General features: G+C 46.2%; 1 protein-coding gene across 2 annotated transcripts in view; it reads right to left on the bottom strand.

Moving 5' to 3' along the window:
* The window catches only part of LOC105531589 (adenylate kinase 8), a 151538-nt gene that overhangs the window by 112085 nt on the left and 19725 nt on the right, over window positions 1-19728 (bottom strand). For both annotated transcript variants that reach the window (XM_011969543.1, XM_011969544.1), the window contains 5 exons: window positions 14169-14250; window positions 13535-13606; window positions 12199-12399; window positions 8595-8726; window positions 349-438 (listed from right to left, as the gene is read on the bottom strand). In XM_011969543.1, coding sequence (XP_011824933.1) covers window positions 349-438; window positions 8595-8726; window positions 12199-12343 — 367 coding nt within the window. In that variant the 5' untranslated portion in view covers window positions 12344-12399; window positions 13535-13606; window positions 14169-14250. The remainder of the gene's footprint in view (window positions 1-348; window positions 439-8594; window positions 8727-12198; window positions 12400-13534; window positions 13607-14168; window positions 14251-19728) is intronic.

Raw genomic sequence — 19728 nt, 5'->3', positions numbered from 1 at the left:
AAAAAAAAAAAAAAAAAAAAGATGTTGGGAGGTCTGTGGCCTCTCCTGGCTCTCAATCTTAAGTGGTACCAGTGATGAAAAGCAAATAGTCTTGAGAAATAGGAACATTCTAAACCATCAGGGATAACCCCCACACATCCACAAACTCACCTCACTGGGGATCGGGCTCAGACACCAAGAGGCCTTACTAGAAACAGGCAATAGAGCCTTAGCTTACAAGAAAACCCAATTTCCATTTCCCAGCTGTTCTCCCCCGTTTTGAGCCCCTGGATGTTCAGAGAGCCGCACAAAGAGAAAGTTCTCTCTGCAGCCTGTAAGGTCGTGACAGTTAGTGGGAACGTGGCCTACCTGCCATCTCCTTTTCAAAAAAGGGCTGAATGAGCTCGCCAAACGTGGTCCTGTCTGCCACAGCCTCTTTCAGCAGTTGCCCACAGCAGACTGAAGGAGAGAGGAACAGAAAGGCACCCATTAAATTTTAAATAGGAGGAAGGATGAGAAAAAAAGAACCCCCAGTGCTGCCTGCTGGGGGGGGAAAAAAAAGGTCACTGAAAAAAGCATAAAAGGGTTTTTCTGTGTGTGGGTATGTGTCCAAGTAAAAGTAAATATCAAAAAGGAGCCGGGAAATAAAGAAGAGGGAGAGGTGGAATGAAAAGGAATGCATTTGGCAAAGAACACATTAAAAATGGACGGCGCGGGGAAGACACTAACGAGGAGTTGCCCACAGAGGAGCCCTGCAGGGCCTTGCTGCACCTGGAATTGCTGCGCAGAACTCGGCGCCCTCCAGGTCGCTGCGGAAGATCAGCGTTCCGGTGGAGGGCTGCTCGTCTCTGAGCAATGTGCCTCAAGTGTGTCCACATTCGCACCCTTGTTACACGGAGAAGGGATGCGGCACGTTGCTTCCACAGCCCTTCCAGCTGGCAGGTCATCTCCACGGGATGGTGGGGCCACATAACAGGATAGATTCATATTTCAAGTGGGCTGACTCATCATTAAAAGGCACCACGTGGCGGTAATCCCAGCACTTTGGCTGAGGTGGGCGATCACTCAAGATAAGGAGTTCAAGACCAGCCTGGCCAACATGGTGAAAACCTGTCTCTATCAGAAATATAAAAATTAGCTGGGTGTGGTGGTGTATACCTGTAATCCCAGCTACTCCGGAGGTTGAGGCAGGAGAATCGCTTGAACCTGGGAGGCGGCGGTTGCAACCAGCCAAGATCACGCCACTGCACTCCAGCCTGGGCGACAGAGCGAGACTCCGTCTCAAAAAAAAAAAAAAGGTACCATGCTGGAGTCACCTGGCCAGTGGCAGCTGCCCCCTTCTGGACACCTGCTCGCCCTGGGCAGGAGCCTCCCTCTGGCCCCACTGTCTCGAGCCCTGAGCCAGGGCTGGCACATAGGAGGTGCTGGGCAACAAGCACGAGTGAATAAACACAGGCGACTCCTCCTTGGCCGTGAAAGCCCTTCCTTGCCAAAGCCAGAAGATTTAAGCTATATTTTCATGAATTGTTCATTGCACACTTTTGGCTTTCTTACCTTTAGGGCTAAGAAGTTTTCTGCCTATACTAAAGAGACCAAAAAAACATCCTACAGTTAACTGGATAGCATGAATGTTTAACAAAATTACCGTCACCAAGGATTCATTCCTCAATAATGATATGCTTAATTCACTATGTAAATGACAGCAGTTGTCATTTAATTTAATCCAATGTGGTTGGCAGCCTCACCAGCAAAGGACATATAAGTGAGAAATAAAGGCTGCTGGAAGCTAGGCGCGGTGGCTCATGCCTGTAATCTCAGCACTTTGGGAGGCCAAGGAGGGAGGATCATTTGAGGTCAGCAGTGCGAAATCAGCCTGGCCAACATGGTGAAACCCCGTCTCCACTACAATACAAAAATTAGCCCGGGCGTGATGGTGGAAGCCTGTAATCCCAGCTACTTGGGAGGCTGAGGCAGGAGAATCGCTTGAGCCCAGGAGGCAGAGGTTGCAGTGAGCAGAGATTAAACCACTACACTCCAGCCTGGGTGACAGAGCAAGACTCTGTCTCAAAAAAAAAAAAAAAAAAAAAAAAAAAAAAAGGAAAGAAAGAAAGAAAAGAAAAAGAAAAAGAAAAAAAAAGGCTGCTGGGAACTGGGAACTGAGACACTTCTATGTGCCAAGCACTGTGCTAAGTGTGCTTTGTTGCTTTGTTTTATTTGGCCCTCACAATAACCTGTTGTTTCTTAGGTAAAGACACTCAGGCTCAAAGAGATGAAATAACCTGCTGTAGGTCACAGAGCCACTAAGGGGCAGAGCTGGGGTCCAAACCCAGGTCTGTGTGACATCAAACCCATGCTTAGCTTCCAGTTCTGGCCACGAAGCAGTAATGGGTATCATATTTAACTTGTCTTATAGAAAGCTGTGTAACTGAACAAAATCTATGAAGCAATTCTTTAGAGTCACTGGACAACAGAGAGACAGGTCTGTAATCCTTGAGAGGCAGGAAACACACAAAATGAGCCCCATATTCATCCTGGACTTCGACCTACGGGCACTTCTCAAGTCATGGCACAGGAGAAGCGGAGCCCAAACGGATCAGCAGGCTCACTGGGTGGGAGCAACAAACACTAGAGCCAGAAACAGCCAGAATTTGTAGAACAGGGTAATGGAGAGGAGGCAGCTGTGAACAGAAGGGGTTCCAGAAATCTCATAAGGGCTCACTGAGCCTTTGGCCAATATGGAGCTGCACATGTGCAGGGTGAGACTCCAGAGGCCTGGTAGAGAAAAGCTACCGGGAAGCTGTGAACTGAATGGAAATTCACACAGGGCTGGGAGATGCTGGCATTCTGACAACCAAAGTGAGAGAACTTGCTGAACACCCCAGACATTCAGCTGAGATTCCAGAAAGGGCAGACCTTAGCTGCAGGGATACTCTAGCCCTAGAGTAAGAACACTCTAGTCCCACTTAACAAAGCCTAAAAATAAGCTTCAATGGGATGGAGTTAATCCTCCAAACTCAATACTCTTAAAGCAGAATGATGACACAATCCAGACCTTCAAAAATATCAGAAACACAATGTCTAGCATTTAATTGAAAGCTCCTTGACATGCAAAAAAGCAGGAAAATGTTTTCTCTCCTATGAGAAGAGAAAACAGGCCGTAGAATCAGATCAGGGGATGACACAGATGTCAGAATCAGCACACCAGGACTTTAAAACAGCTATTATGAGTGCATTTAAAACCTTAAAGGAAAAGATAGTTAAAATGAGTGAACAGATGGAGAATCTCAGCAGAGAAATGAAAACTGTGAAAAAGAACCAGATGGAAATTCTGGAACTGGAAAATACAGTATCTTAAATGAAACAAATCACTAGGTGTGCCGCAATCAGTGAATTTAAAGACAGGAAAAGAGGCAACAGGAAGTAGCCAAACTGCAGCAAAGAGGGGGATGGGAAAGGACTGGAAGAAAAGAACCAAATCTAAGAGACCTGGAGGACAATACCATACAGTCTAACATATGTGTGGAGTTCCAGAAAGAAGAGAGACAGGCAGGAAAAAGATTTCAGAAGATAATGACAGGAGAATTTCAAAATTTCATTAAAAATTTCAACCCACACATCCAAGAATCTCTGAGATCCAAGCAGAACAAACACAAAGTAAGTCACACTTTGATACATCATAGTCAAATTGCTGAAAGCTAAAGAGAAAATATTAACAGCAGCTGGAGGCAGGGGGGGGTGCTTAATATGTAGGGCAACAATGGTAAAAATAACCTCTGAGATCTCATCAGAAGAAGTGCAAGCCAGAAGACAATAGAATGACATCTTTAAAGTGTTAAGAGAAAGAAACTGTCAACGTAGATTTCTATATGCAGCCAAAACATCCTTCAAAAATGAAGATGAAATCATGTCATTTTCAGGCGTATGAAAGCTGAGAAAATTTGTCACCAGCACACTTTCACTACAAGAGATGTTAAAGGAAGTTCTTCAGGCTGAGAGAAAATGATACCAGAAGGAAACTTGGATCTAAACCAAGGAGTGAAGAGTATTGATAGGTGGGTACACATAAAAGTCTTTCCCCCTTTATATCTTCACTTCTTTAAAAGATGAATGACTATTTAAAACAAAAATAATTACAATATATTGTAGGGTTTATAACATACACACAAGTAAAATGTATGTCAACTGTAAAGAAGTAAGGTAAATAGAAAAATCTACTGCTGCGGGTCTCTGATACCATACGTATTGAGGTGTAATATTCACTCAGAATAGGCTGTGACAAGCAAAAGATGAATATTTAATCCCTAGCAACCACTAACAAAATAAAGCAAAGAGATATGGCTAAAAAGGAAAGAAAAAAAATGAATTACTAAAAAATATTTGGTTAATCCAAAAGATGGCAGGAAAGAAGGAACAAAGAACAGATGACACAAGTAGAAAACAAACAAACAAAAACAGGCCAGGCGTGGTGGCTCATGCCTGTAACTTCAGTGGGAGGCCAAGGTGGGAGGTTCACTTGAGCCCAGGAGTTTGAGGGTGCGATGAGCTATGATTGCACCACTGTACTCCAGCCAGGGCAACAGAGCAAGACCCTGTCTCTTAAAAAAAAAAAGTGAGACCCAACTGTATGCTGCCTACAAGACACATATTTAGACTATAAGACACAGATAGGCTGGGCGCGGTGGCTCAAGCCTGTAATCCCAGCACTTTGGGAGGCCGAGATGGGCGGATCACGAGGTCAGGAGATCGAGACCATCCTGGCTAACACGGTGAAACCCCGTCTCTACTAAGAAATACAAAAAATAGCCGGGCGAGGTGGCAGCGCCTGTAGTCCCAGCTACTCGGGAGGCTGAGGCCTGAGAATGGCGTGAACCCGGGAGGCGGAGCTTGCAGTGAGCTGAGATCCGGCCACTGCACTCCAGCCTGGGCGACAGCGCGAGACTCCGTCTCAAAAAAAAAAAAAAAAAAAAAAAGACACAGATAGTTTAAAAGAAAAAGAATAGAAGGAATATCATACAGACACGAAACATAAGAAAGTTAGAGAAACTTCATTAACATCAGACAAAGTAGACTTCAAGAAAATGAGTATTGCTAGAGAGGAAAAGCAACATTTCCTAGCAATGAAGGGGTCATTTCACCAATGAGATATAACGATCCTTACTGTATACAGTCAACCCTCCATATCCATAGTTTCTACACTCATGGAGTCCACCAACCACAGGTTGAAAATATTTGAGGTAAAAATTATGTCTGCACTGAACATGTAGTCTTTTTTCCTTGTCAATATTCCCTAAACAATACAGTATAACAACTGTTGCATAGCATTTACATTATATTAGGTATTATAAGTAATCTAGAGACGATTTAAAGTGTATAGCAGAATGTACATAGGTTATGTGCAAATACTATGCCATTTTGTATCAGAGACTCGAACATCCTCGGATTTTGGTATCCAAGGAAGGTCCTGGAACCAATCCCCCATGGACACTGAGGTGTGACAGTATGCACTTAACAATAAATTACATGAAGCAAAAACTTGCAGAGAATAGACAAATCCACAATTCAGAGTTGGGAGATTTTTGACATTTTGGGCCGGATGACTGTAAAAAATTAAAAATAAAAGAGTTGGGAGAGTTTGACACACCTCTCTCAATAACGGACATAATAAGTAGAGTGAGAATCGTTAAGGACATAGAAGACTTAAACACTGTCAAACATCTTATCCTAATCGACATTATAGAACACTATCTCCAACAATGCAGAATACCTACTTTTTAAGTACACTTGGAATTCACCAGTATAGACCATATATGCATATTTCAAAGGATCAAAATCACATAGGGTATGTTCTTTTACCACAATAGAATTAAATTAGAAATCAAGAATATAAAGCAATCAGGAAAATTCCCAAATATGTGGGAATTAAGCAAGGTGCATTCTAAATAGTACACGAGTCAAAAAGGAAACCAGAGGCCTAGGTGGGAGGACTGCTTCAGGCCAAGAATTTGAGACTAGACTGGGCAACATAGAGAGATCCCATCTTTACAAAAATAAAAAATTAGCTGAGCATGGTGGCATATACCTGTCGTCCCAGCTACTTGGGAGGCTGAGGTGGGAGGATCACTTGAGGAGCTGGAGGCTGCAGTGAGCCATGATTACGCCACTGCATTCCAGCCAGGGTGACAGAGCAAGACCCGAAAAAAAAAAAAGAAGAAAGAAAGAAAAAGAAGGAAGGGAGGAAGGAAGGAAGGAAGGAAGGAAGGAAGGAAGGAAGGAAGGAAGGAATTCATGCTCACTGTAAAAAAAAAAATCTGAATTGTATAATACACAGCTCTACCGAGATAAGTAGTTTGGTGTACGGATATTTCTTTAGGTTTTTTTCTGAGCATAAACTAACATGCTTTTTTAAACAAAAATGAGCTCACCCCCTGGATACTGCTGAGCAAATTGTTTTCTGCCCCTCCCTTACTTAGCCACGTATCCCCGACATCAAATCACTTTACAGGTTTATTTTTAACAGCTGCCTCGCAATCCATTACATGGGTTTATCACAACTTATTTCACAAACCCGCTTATTAACAAAGTTGGAGGTTGCCTGTGTTTCTCATTATGCTTCTGCCACATCTCTCACTGCATATCTGAGTGCTGGAACAGAATAAACTCCTAGGAGTTAAATCCCAGGGTCACAGGGTTTGCGCAGTTAGCGCTTTAACCAATAGTGGCTCTTGCCTTTCAGAAAGTTGTGTCCATGTATAATCCCACCATCCTAAGTGGGGTCTTCTGATGAACTCTGTGGCAGTAAGTTTAGAACCAGGCCAGCGGATGGCCGCAGCGGAGCAGACAGCACCCAGAGCTCTGGGTTCAGACAGGCATTTGCAGAGAGATCCCAAGGCTACCGCTTCCTGCCTTAGGTCCCTTAAATGGGTTTGCTTAAATATCTTGATGTCTTGTGTTTATCAAGAACCCCTTGATAAATGGGAACTTCCTGAGGCAGTCTCCAAATGCTTAATTATCTAAACAAGCCCCATCATGGCTCTTAGGTAACAAGCAAAAACCATGATGAGCTTTCCTTTTTTCATTTTTGGAAAAATCTAGAAAGATAATTTCATCTCTTCATAATTGGTGTGCTGAATGCAATTTAAATTTTAAAAAAAACCTTTTCTTGAATGAGAGTGTCTGCATCATAAAACAGAGCACCGAGACAATTATTTCCATAAAGCTCTGCACTGCATTACAGTATCGCTGTTGTGTGTTCAGACCCTCCCACCACCGCCAGTGCCCCTCCGCGCTCACTCTGTCCCTTCCCGTAACGATGTGTGCACGCTCGTAAGCAAGCGGTGCCGCCACAGGTAGACTGCGGGTCATCGGAACAAAGAAGCCATCCCTAACACTGCTGGAAATTTTGTCTTGTAACAAGAGACACAATCAAAAGGAGAAGGAATTATTGAAATTCATTTTTAAAGATGAACTCAAGGAAAAGCATTTTTTTTTTCTAAATGTCCTGGTTAATTTTCCATAGTAACCAAATTTGCAGAATAATTGTTCAGGTCTCTATCTTCATTTTAGGGGTGTGACTTTTGTCATGGATTCCTTGCTGGTCTCAGTGGCTTTAGAACTGTAAGCTGGAGGAGGCCTAATTGAGAAGCATTTTTATTCAAAGCTTGATCCTTCTGGGGAGGCATATACATATATTTGTATGTATATACATGTACAAACATTTGTACGTATATGTGTGTATACATACACAAATATATGTATATACCTGTATAAACATTTGTACGTATATTTGTGTGTCTATATATTTGTTTGTATTCCCTCTCTACATTCATATGGTATACCTGTATAATTTGGGGGGTTGTATGCATATGCATATATTTGGGGGTGCAGGTCTCATGTTCCCTTAGTAAATACAGTAGAGGTTATCCAGGCTTGTGGAGCATGGTGTGCGTGGGGGCAGCGCTTTTAACTCCCTTCAACCTGGCAGTGTGTCTCTGCTACAGTTTCTTCCTCATTCCCATCCCTTTATCCTCCTGAACACAAGCTGGCATCCAAGACCGCCTGGGACCACACCGGGAAAGACCTGGAGAGCTGATTTCAATATTTTCTCTCCTCCTGGTAAAATATTTATTGAAACTGTGCAGAGCGAGAAGTCTTCCTCTGGTTCAGAAATTGTTTGCCTGTAAACACACTGACCTGGGTTGGGGGCGCCAAACGAGACGGGAGAAAATAAATAAACAGCACATTCCTATTATGCAGGAGCTGAGGCTTCAGGGGAGATGGCAGGGGCAAGATGGGAGCCACCCCTGGCATACAGCACAGACAAACCCCCCGCTGCAAAGGATATAAAAAATGATGACTGAAAACTGTTCTGTCTCTTTGGGCTGTGGGCATGTTTTTAGTGGTTAATGTTTTTACGGCAATATTCTTCGGGAGGAAAAATATCTATTCCTGCAAAGATGGACTAACAGAAAATAGTTAAGAACAAAGAGCCAGAAAAAGAAGTGATACTGACCCTTCTCCCCCACACCACCCCAGATACAATGAGAGAGCTGGGGAGGAGGGGCAGGAGGCAGGGAAAGGCGCTCCAAGCTGGGCAGCCCAGCGCCTGGGGCACTCACCATTGACAAGCCTGTATTTCTGGGCCAGGAGGGCGGCCTGCAGACTTTTCCCACTGCCCACAGGCCCGAGCAGCAGCACCCTTGGGGTGAACGGGGCATTAGTACGATGGTTGCTTTGGACATAGGTCAGAGCTGGAAAGAAAGGATATGAGGATAATAAACCTAGGTCCTAGAGAACAGGAAAGCAGCTTGCAGCCCCTCTGCTTTGACTCTTTTAACGGCAGTAACTATTTTTCTCTTTCACAGCACCATGGAAGCCCTCTGTGCATCTGGTGAAGAGGCAGGGAAAAGAATTATGTGGCAGGCCTGGGCACCAAGGCAGGGAGCAAGTAGTGAAGTCCACAGAAGCCACCCTTGAGCGCTGCCCTGGAATTCCTCTCAACACAGGCGTCTAAACACGTGCAGGTGTCTGCATTTCCTTCCAGGCTGAAGGAAGGATTCCTGTGTTGCAGCTGGGAGGCTGGTCCCAGGACATGAGAGCACTCTCTACAGGGCTGGTGGCTTTTCCTTCTGATTCGGGCTGAGCCTCCCAACCGGAAGCCCCAGGACTAGGCTGGTCTTCTAGAATTGCACGCTGGCTTTCTGCTAGGTGCACCTGAATGTCGGACACAGGCTTTGATAAACGCATCCAGCCACATAGGGGCCCAGTGCCCAGGGACTTTTAAAGGACTCGAATTAGTGGAGAGTAATTTGTGCAGCTGCACTCTGGTGACACCAACTTTGTTGCGACTCTCCAAAGAGGTAGTGATCAAATAGGTCACAAGAGTGGCCAGATGTAGCTGCACAGCCTTGGCCTGTGGTGTGCCCCTGGCATTTGGTGAACAAAGAAGTGAGGAGATGGGGTGAGTGTCTCCAACAATGAGGCCACCTGCACCATGGGGGACCCTGGATGCCAAGAAGCCACAGGAAAAACATCAAACCAGGTCACCTCCCGCCGGAGCTCAGAAGCAGGGAGCCACGAGAAAAGCTGATGAGGCTGTAAAGGGCAGCATTTCGGGCACCTTGAGGCAGGGCAGATGCCCACAGATGAGGCACGGACCTGTGCCAGCCCCCAAGCCAGCCTTCGAAACAGGGCATTCTTCCCCAGACAGACCTTCCCCCTCCTTCCAAGGCCCCAGACTGTCCTATGCAAAGTCAGCCATGGGTGGCCCCTTTACACTTCCTGCCGGTCTGCCTTTGCCAATGTGCCTTGCAGTGGATTCTGTGCTGGTTGAGGGGCCAGGCCATCATGCTTCCTTCAGGAACATGCCACCCAAGAACCAGACAGATTCCTCATCCTCAGCACTACCGCCATTTGGGGCCAGAAGCTTCTTTGTTGCGGGGCCGTTCTGGGCACCGCAGGATGTTGAGAAGCGTCCCTGGCCTCTACCCGCTGGGTGCCAGTAGCACAACTGCAAGCACAAAAAAGCTTTTACAGACATTGCCAAATGTCCCCGGGGGTGCGGCGGGGGCAAAACTGCCCCCGACTGTGAACCGCTGGGATATGTTCATTGTGAAAACCCTGACCTCTCAAATCTTTGCAGGACTTTTAAATTGGAAGGGTCATTAGAGAAGAACAGTCCTCTCTTTTTGGAAGGCACAGAGGAATTAGAATGGACTTTTTTCCAGGTTGTGATCAGCATCATCGATGGCATGTACTAATTGCTATGACAAATACTCCACAGGCACCATCTCGTTTGTTTGACCCAACGATCCCCTGAGGGCTGTGTTATTCACGTCCCATTTTACAGATGAGCCAATTAGACGGAGACTTGGCAGAGCTGGGGCAACTCTCCCAAACCTCCCGCCATGGGTACCATTCCTCCACTGAGAGAAGCCCAAAGGAAGCTACTCAGGCGAGGCTCTCTTTCTTCTCAGACCTTCCATAATCCCGTGCATCTGAAAAGCACAAATACTACAGGCAAAGCAGCCTGCTTACAAATGATGCTTAATTTACAGTAAATAACTAAGTTAATTAGAAGTAATGATCCCCCAGACAGTCTCAACATCTAATTATTCTTTTTAAAAATATGTGGTTGCTGGGTGCACTGCAGAGAGATTAAAAAAACAACACAGAGAGAATTTTGCATTCCAATTTTCAATTTATCTCTCTGCATTATTAATTAATAATAATTAATATTCAGACACTCACATTTTTATTTACAATTCCAGGCATGAATTCTTTATGAATGATCATATGAACTTTTAAATTTAATTAAGTAATTTGGAAGTAATTAATGTGTAAATTCAGAATCATGGCATAAGACAAATGTTGTGGTTGTTTATCTTAAGAGTGCAGTGTTTGTTACTAAAGACCCTTCCGAGATGCAAAATCACTGGAAAATTACAAGCCCTCATAAGCCTGGCATTTCTTCTTTAAGTAGCGACACTTTCTACTAACCCACCCGTTGGCTGACTGCCCTGTTCAGAGGGCTAGGCTGTTCAACCCACGCCGGCAAACATCGCATCTCTGAGTTCAGTGTGGCAATGAGGTTTATGCATCGAGTCTACCGGCAGGAGAGGGTGCTGGGAGAGTCAGCAGGGAAGGGCTTGAGGGAGCTCAAAACCACCTCCCCAGCAAAACAGAACTCTTCTTGGAGAGATTTGAGAGAATATATGAAAAAAAGGACTTTGTAAACTGTCAAGTGTCTTAAATATCTGTGATGTTCCCTGCATCGTAAACGCTTCATTTACCCGACACTGCGTGGAAGGGGGTAACTGGGCTTTCAGATGACTGAAGCTCAGCAAGACTTTTGAAAATGATAATACGGCTGTTCGGGGATAGAATTATTCCACCTTGCCCTTGCCTTTCTGGACAGGGTGTTGAACAATGATAGGAGCTATGGCGTCTGACGTTTATTGAGGCTTTCCTCTGCACCAGAACTGGGCTTGTGGCTGTGGACACATGATTTGGAGAATCCCATTTAATCCTCACCTACGCCTGGGAGGAGGGCACAAGTTTTGTTCCTATTTCAGGGATGCCAAAACTAGGGCTCCGAGGAGTTAGGAGCATTGCTGAAGGCTGCACAGCTGGGCTGCGTCGGGGCTGAGATTTGAACACGTTGCCCAGCTCAGCCGTTCCCCGACCTCGCACAGGCCGCCTGCAGTGGCTCCTGAGCTGCTGGGAACATCAGCCATTGCTGTGGACAGCAAAGCAGTGCCAGGCGCGGGGCCATGTATCTCCATCCTAAATGAAGCATATCACCTGTGTTGTGTGTGTGTGTGTTTTGTTGTGTTGTGTGTGGTGGTGGTGGTGATTTTGTTTTTGTCTTAATCTTTATATATTTCTTCTTTCCTCTCCCTTAAGGTCAGGCTCAAACTTCTTGCTACCATGTCCCTCCCACCCCATCCCTCGCCTCTCCTCCTCCCAACCCCATCACCACCAAATCTGCTGTGGGCCAGAGATGTGACCACGTCTGAGTGTGGGACATTAGCCCAGGGTCTCCAAGTGGGGTTCACCCAGGGGCTCTGCACACATGCGTTTCTGGGCAGGGAACCCGGGTCATCTATGACTTGACTCCCAGGGTCCCAGGCATGTCCCAGACACTGGCCACTCCCAGAGTAAGGCACAGTGAGCCCAGCCCTTGGCCGCCTGTCCAGGGTGGGGCTGCCTGCTTGTGTTTACCCTGGTAGAAGACGTCCACACATGGCTGGTCAGCACTGATGACTTTGAGGATTTTGGGGTAGGAGGGAATGACCCTGACGATGTTCCTATGATACTCCAGCAGTTTCTGAGCCGTCTCCAGCTCTGAGATATCCTCTGGCACCATCAGACGGTTCTGGATTTCAGATTCGGGTGGCCAGTCAAAGGTGGTGTGATAAATCTCTGCAAGGAGAGAGGTGCACAGTTAGAAATGGCCATGCAGGGGCCCTGTGGGCGCTGCTGTGCTGGCTGGGGTGCTTGCTGTCCTGGAGGCCAGGCCCTACAAATTCCTGGGGTGTGGCTGACCGCGGCAGGACACCGTCATTCAATACCAGCCCTTCCAGCGACTCTGAGCCTGCTCTTAACTACTGTTCTTGTTACAATAGAAGAACAGGGCCCAGGGCAAGGGCTGCCGTGAACTTCTGAGCACTTATTCGGTGCCAGGCACTCTGACAGGCACCTACCTGCAGACTCCCATTTCATCCTCAGAGCCATCACATCACTCATTAGGTTGGTATTTCCTCTTTTTTTTTTTTTTTTTTTTTGAGACAGAGTCTTGCTCTGTTGCCCAGGCTGGAGTGCAGTGGCCGGATCTCAGCTCACTGCAAGCTCCGCCTCCCGGGTTTACGCCATTCTCCTGCCTCGGCCTCCCGAGTAGCTGGGACTACAGGTGTCCGCCACCTCGCCCAGCTAGTTTTTTGTATTTTTTAGTAGAGACGGGGTTTCACTGTGTTAGCCAGGATGGTCTCGATCTCCTGACCTCGTGATCCACCCCTCTCGGCCTCCCAAAGTGCTGGGATTACAGGCTTGAGCCACTGCGCCCTGCCCTAGGTTGGTATTTTCATCCTCATGTACAGATAAGAAAACTGAACCTCAGGTATCCCATGTCTACAGCCAGAAAGGGGCAGAGCTAGGATCCACAAACCCAGGTCTATTTGCCACCATAGCCTGAGGCCTGGACCATCAAGGGCAGTCCCGCCTCCCGGGGGTACATAATTTGTCCCAGGGAGAGGGAGACACGTCCCCTGGCTCCTGTGTGGGCCCCAAGCCCAGGTGCCCCGCATGACCCCCTACACTGTACTCTGGTTCTGCCACAAGAAAGTCTCCTCCTTTAACCTAAACGGGCCTCCCTTTCCTCATCTACCAGAATGTACCCCTGCCAGTGTCTTCCAGCTCAGAGCCCAGCCTGTGGCAGCCTTCCTTGTGTCCCTCTGTGGGTGCCCAGAGCAGAATGCGAGCTCGGGAAATGGTAGGCGGGCTGTCACCACCAGGGTCTCTGAAACCCCATGGGGCTGGGTGGGGGTGGCCATAGCCATACCTCCAGTTTGAGGGTCGATTCTCTTCCCCAGGTTTCTCTCGATCAGGACCGTGTCTGGAGCACTCAGCACGACTGGACAGAGAAGAAAAGGAGAAAAGCAGGCATGTCAGGCAGCGGGTGCCACACATATGAATAGCACGGACCAATACTTGCTTCAGGTTTTTTGTTTTTCTGTATAATGACATTAAAACAACAATCATCTCCCATCCCCATGAATTCCTAAGAGAAAGGTCTTCTTGCACCCAAACACAAAGAGCGTAACCTCGGGACAGAGTGTAACCTCGGGACAGAGCCAGGCCCATGACTGAAAGTTCTGCCTGTTAGCAACTTCCCTCGTCACAGGTAACGCCATGATGGGCATCTCTGCATGCACTGAACGCCTGCATAGCATTCTAGTTGATTTCCTTCCTGGGACAAAGAATCACCAGGCTGAAAGCAAAACCCCACTTTTCTTAAGAACCAGCCCTGAATATAGTTAGCTCTGTGAAAAATTAAGCTGTGCTGTCCTCTTCCTTGCTGGGTCTCGGACAGTGCCTGGGCTGAGGTCGGGAGTAGGCGGCATGAGCGGGGCGCTCACTGGCCACCCCTTGGGGCTGCAGCTGTGGCAGGTGGGGGACCCTTGGGAGCTACTCACTGACGTGTCTGGGAGTGATCCCCAGGGTCTGGATCCTCAGGGCCTGCTCACGCGTCTCGGGGATGCCATCCAGAATCCAGCCCTAGACAGAGGATTCAGAGAGGTGCTCATCTGTGTTGATTTTTAGATTTTTTGGAATTATTTTAAAAGGAACATAATAGCTTTATAGAAAGACTAGAACTTTTAAGACAAAAAAAATACATAAATGTTTCTGATAGCTACCTCACCCTTTAAAAACTAGTTTGTGGCCAGGCACGGTGGCTCATGCCTGTAATCCCAGCACTTTGGGAGGCCGAGGTGGGCGGATCACAAGGTCAGGAGATCGAGACCATCCTGGTTAACACAATGAAACCCCGTCTCTACTAAAAATACAAAAAATTAGCCAGGCGTGGTGGCTCATGCCTGTAATCCCAGCACTTTGGGAGGCCGAGGTGGGCGGATCACAAGGTCAGGAGATCGAGACCATCCTGGTTAACACAATGAAACCCCGTCTCTACTAAAAATACAAAAAATTAGCCAGGTGTGGTGGCGGGTGCCTGTAGTCCCAGCTACTCTGGAGGCTGAGGCAGGAGAATGGCGTGAACCCAGGAGGTAGAGCTTGCAGTGAGCCGAGATTGCGCCACTGCACTCTGGCCTGGGCAACAGAGCAAGACTCTGTCTCAAAAACCACAGCAACAATAACAACAACAACAACAACAAACAAACAAACAAAAAACCCTACTTTGTAATATATTATTATATTCCCTTCTGAATCGTATGTTGGTGACTATAATCATAACATATATATTTTACATCGATTTTTTTTTTTTTTGATACGGAGTTTAACTCTTGTTGCCCAAGCTGTAGTGCAATGGCATGATCTCAGCTCACTTCAACCTCCGCCTCCTAGGTTCAAGCAATTCTCCTGCCTCAGCCTCCCAAGTAGCTGGGATTACAGGCGTGTGCCATCACGCCCGGCTAATTTTTTGTATTTTTTGTAGAAACGGAGTTTCACCATGTTAGCCAGGCTGGTCTCAAACTCTTGACTTCAGGTGATCTGCCTGCCTTGGCCTCCCAAAGTGCTGGGATTACAAGCGTGAGCCACCATGCCCGGCCTACGTCTTGATTTTTTCCACCACACAATAGCAACCACAAGCATCTCTTCACATCTGCACGGCTCCTCATTGTCCCCATTATCAACGGCTGTGCAATGTCCCACCAAGAGAATGTACACAGCAACTTAACTACGCCCACGAATGCACATTTCAACTGCGAGCAGTGTCTACTATCATAAATAATACCTCGACGAACATCTTTGTGCATCTAGCGCTTTCCACATTTTGGATAATTTCCTAAAGAGAGTTTCGGAGAGATTCCTGAGACCAGGGTGAAAATCCCACTTTTGTTTTTATTTTCTGCCCCATATATCTGCAGTAACACCCACTTTTCTTAAAAACAAACCCTGGATGATGATTCCGGTTTCTGCTCTGCAGCTACCTTCTTAAAGGACTGAAATTCCTCACGCATCAGCCCCCTCTTGGTACAGCTAGGGAACTGGTTTACAGGTTTATTTTTACTATTTATTTATAGAGATAGAGTCTTGCTACATTGCCTAGGCTGGTCTTGAACTCCTGGGCTCGAGCAATGCTCCTGCCTCAGCCTCCCAAAGTGCTCGCGTTACTGGCATGAGCCACTGTGCCCGGCCTTTACTAACTCTTTAAATCCAATTGTGAAAGTAATATACAATCATTGTACACTGTGTGGAAAATACTGAAAAGCTGAAATAATAAGTCACTGGTAACACCTGAGACCCAAACAAGCCACTGTCAACATTCTGGTGTATCTCCTTCCAAGCAGCAAGTGCAGATACCTTTGTTCCTGGCGGCTGGGGGTTGTGGGGAGGGAATCACACCGTACATACTATTTGGTAATCTGTTACTTTCTAGCAAAAACATTTCATGAACGTTTTCCCATGTTGCAAAGTGCTCCTTGCACAGAAGTTTTCACAGCTGCCTGGTATTGCATGAAATGACCTGATGGTAACTGATCCCATATTGTTGCTCATATTGTTCAGTTTGATTCCAGTTTTCCACCATTATAAACAATGTTGTATATGCATCTGGATGCCTAGCAAACATCCTCAGATAAATTTCTAAAAGTTGACACCTTCTTTTATGACTTTTGATACATTTTGCCACATCGCTCTACAAAATGACCCACCAGTTTATGAATCCAATGGCAAAGCATCTGTTTCCTTGCATCTCTGCCAAAGTTGGGCATTATCTAGGGGAAAAAAATCTGTCCAGCAAAATACAGCGTACCACTGCTGCTTTAATTTACATTTCTTTGATCATTAATGAGGTTCAGTATTTTTTCCATATGTTTATTAGCTATTTGGATTTTTTTTCTTTTCCAAAATGTCTATTCGCGTCATCTATCTGCTTTCCCCTGGGGGTTTCATCCTTTTATTTATTGACAAGAGCTCTTTACATATTAAGAACGTTACCCCATTTTGGATTTTGGCAAACACTACCACAAACCCTTTGAGGCAAACTACATTGCCAACATTTTCAGCAGTTTGTCTTGTAGCCTTTTCATTTTGTGTGTGGTGTTGCTTTTCACACACCAGTTTGTGGCCAAATCAATCACTGCTTTCCTCTTTAGATTCTGGCATTGTGTGGATGCATAAAAACACCCTCCCCACTGCAAAAGCTGATACGTATTCACTTGCCTTTAAATTGCATTCTTGTGTTTTTACTCTTAACTTGTAAATAGTAATGATCCGTGTAATAGGGCCACATTTCAGTTTGCGAATGATATGGGGCTGTGATGTAATCTGTTTCCCTGTGGCTCACCACTTGTTCCAAACTCACCCCCAATACAGTCCATCTTTTCCCCTCTGAGGACACTTTTATCAGAGTCTAAATGCTGATAACGACATTGGCTCTGGCCTCTTTCTGCCTGTAAATTGTTAAATTCTTTTTTTTTTTTTTTTTTTTGAGACAGAGTCTTGCTCTGTCGCCCAGGCTGGAGAGTGCAGTGGCCAGATCTCAGCTCACTGCAAGCTCCGCCTCCCGGGTTTAGGCCATTCTCCTGCCTCAGCCTCCCGAGTAGCTGGGACTACAGGCGCCCGCCACCTCACCCAGCTAGTTTTTTGTATTTTTTAGTAGAGACGGGGTTTCACTGGGTTAGCCAGGATGGTCTCGATCTCCTGACCTCGTGATCCACCTGTCTTGGCCTCCCAAAGTGCTGGGATTACAGGCTTGAGCCACCGCGCCCGGCCTGTTAAATTCTTTTTATTTAACTGTTTAAATTGTTGTTGTTTTATAGGTTCTCATAATGTCTAGTAAAATAAACTTTCCCTTCTTTTTTCTTTTTTTTCAAAGCAAGATCTTTCAGGTAAACATTAAAAATATTTTGTCAAGTTCCCAAATAGAAATTCCACTAGGATTTTGGAACAACATTAAATGTGTAGATCAATTCACGACAAATTGACATTTTTACACTATCAAGTCAACACATTATCGTCTCCTTTGCTTAAGTTGCTTTTTTATGTCCCTCAGCAATGTTCACATTAAACAATTTCTAAAGTCCTTTCAAGTCCCATGAGTTTAGAGTTAGACACACACACACACACACACACACACACACACGCAGACAGTCTAATGCTTTAGACTTGATGTCCAGGTACATTAGTAAAGTGAGCTTTGGAAGAGACTGAAAAGAAAGCAGTGAATTGCTTCAAGTCTCCATTTTGCAGGTAGTGGGGTCCGGCAACTGGGAGTCAAAACTGGGAGCCCCCACTTGCTGTAAAGCCCTCCCTCTCAGCCATTATGAGACTCAGTTGCTCTAAGGTCAGAGGATGGACTGACATGGACGGACTCAGCCTCCAGGTCCCTCACGTCCACACCACCTGATTGACAGACACAGTGTGGGCGATGGTAAGAGATGTCTTCCTTTACAAACAAACCAAAAGGTGGTCTGGGTGCAGTGGCTCACGCCTGAAATCCCAGCACTTTAGGAAGCCAAGGCAGGAGGATTGCTTGAGGTCAGGAATTTCAAACCAGCCTGGGCAACAACATAGTGAGACCCCCACTCTACCAAAAAAGATTTTTAAAAATTAGCCAGGCGTGTTGGCGCACACCTATAGTCCCAGCTACTTGGGAGGCTGAGGCAGAAAGATCCCCTTAGCCCAGGAATTTGAGGCTGCAGTGAGCTATAATCATGCCATTGCACTCCAGCCTGGGTGACAGAGTGAGACCTTGTCTCTGGAAAAAAAAAAAAAAAAAGCCTGCCTTTCTTCAATATTAAAATATTTAGGTTCCAGTAGCCTCCACTGACAGTTAAAAAAAAAAAAGAAAAAAAAGCTAAACAAATTTGCAGCCTAAAGACTGTCAGAAAAATCCAGCAAGCTTTCATTAATTTCTTGAATTATACAGGAAGACTCACAGCCACAGAACCCCTGGTTTCTAGAACTAATGAAGCAAAAGTGCAAAAAAAAAAAAAAATTTAACAGCGTTTTGCTCCCTCAAGTCCTTGTTAGAGCCAGCCAAGCGCCGGGCTGCAGCTCCTGGAAACAGCAAACATCTACAGACATGAGCAACACCAGCAGAACCAGGAGACGGAGCGTCTGAGAGCTCCCTTGCAGTTCTGGAAGCCGAACCAACATTTTCTGAACTTTAGCTAAATTCATACCCCCTTATTTTTCCTTTATTTGGACGGGAAGGAATTGGGAGCCCATTGATTGCTGCTGCTAGTACAAGGGCTGGTAATTCTGTTTTGAGTCCCTTTTTGAAGCTGGAAGGTTGGAACTCCGTCTTTGCTCGGCACTGAGAAAGGCCTCTGCTTTTAATATTGCATTACTGAGCAATCATTATAATCTCGCCCACAAATTTGCAGCAGGTATCAGTATGTGGTCCAAAGCTTTTAGAACTATTCAGGGGAACAGCTCTCACTGACTTTTCACTGGAGAAAGCGGGACTTCCAATTACACAGGAAAAGTGCAGCAAAATGAGGAACATCTCCCTAATTAGCCTGGCCTCACTGGAGTGTCATTCTGGTGCAGATGTGAAAATCTACAAGGAAGAAGGTGGGGGGCTCTGGAGTGAGCCCTAGGCCACCAACTCTCCAGGTCTGCTCTTTCTGAGTTGGGGAAATGGTATGATCACCTGGGGACTAAGAAACAAGGTCCCCGAGGAAGCCCTCGAGCAGCACCCAGGCCCCATGAGAGCCGCCCCCCACCGTATGGAGAAGGCAGCCGTGGAGGCTCTTCCTCCCTGTGCCGGCCCACGCTGGTCCACACTGGTCCACCTGGAAGGGAGGGCGCCTTGACCAAACCTCTGTGGAAGGCAGGTCTACCCTACGGCATCCTCATGATGAAAGCTGCAGGCTGGGTGCTCAGAAAAGATCTTCCCCAGAGCTCTTGCTAAGGCGTTATTTGCCCAGCTGCAAAATGGGCTGCACGTTCACAGGGAAGCAGCAATTTTGGCTGGGAGGACTTTAATGGCTGCAAATTCTGGCAAAGCAAGAAGTCATAAATCAGTAAATAGCACCCGACAACTGCCACGAGGGGACATTAAGA

Source organism: Mandrillus leucophaeus, unplaced genomic scaffold (assembly GCF_000951045.1).
Source record: "Mandrillus leucophaeus isolate KB7577 unplaced genomic scaffold, Mleu.le_1.0 Scaffold899, whole genome shotgun sequence".
In the NCBI taxonomy this organism is placed as follows: domain Eukaryota; kingdom Metazoa; phylum Chordata; class Mammalia; order Primates; family Cercopithecidae; genus Mandrillus; species Mandrillus leucophaeus.
Note: the sequence above shows the minus strand (reverse complement) of the source record. Positions and strands in the feature narration are given on the sequence as shown.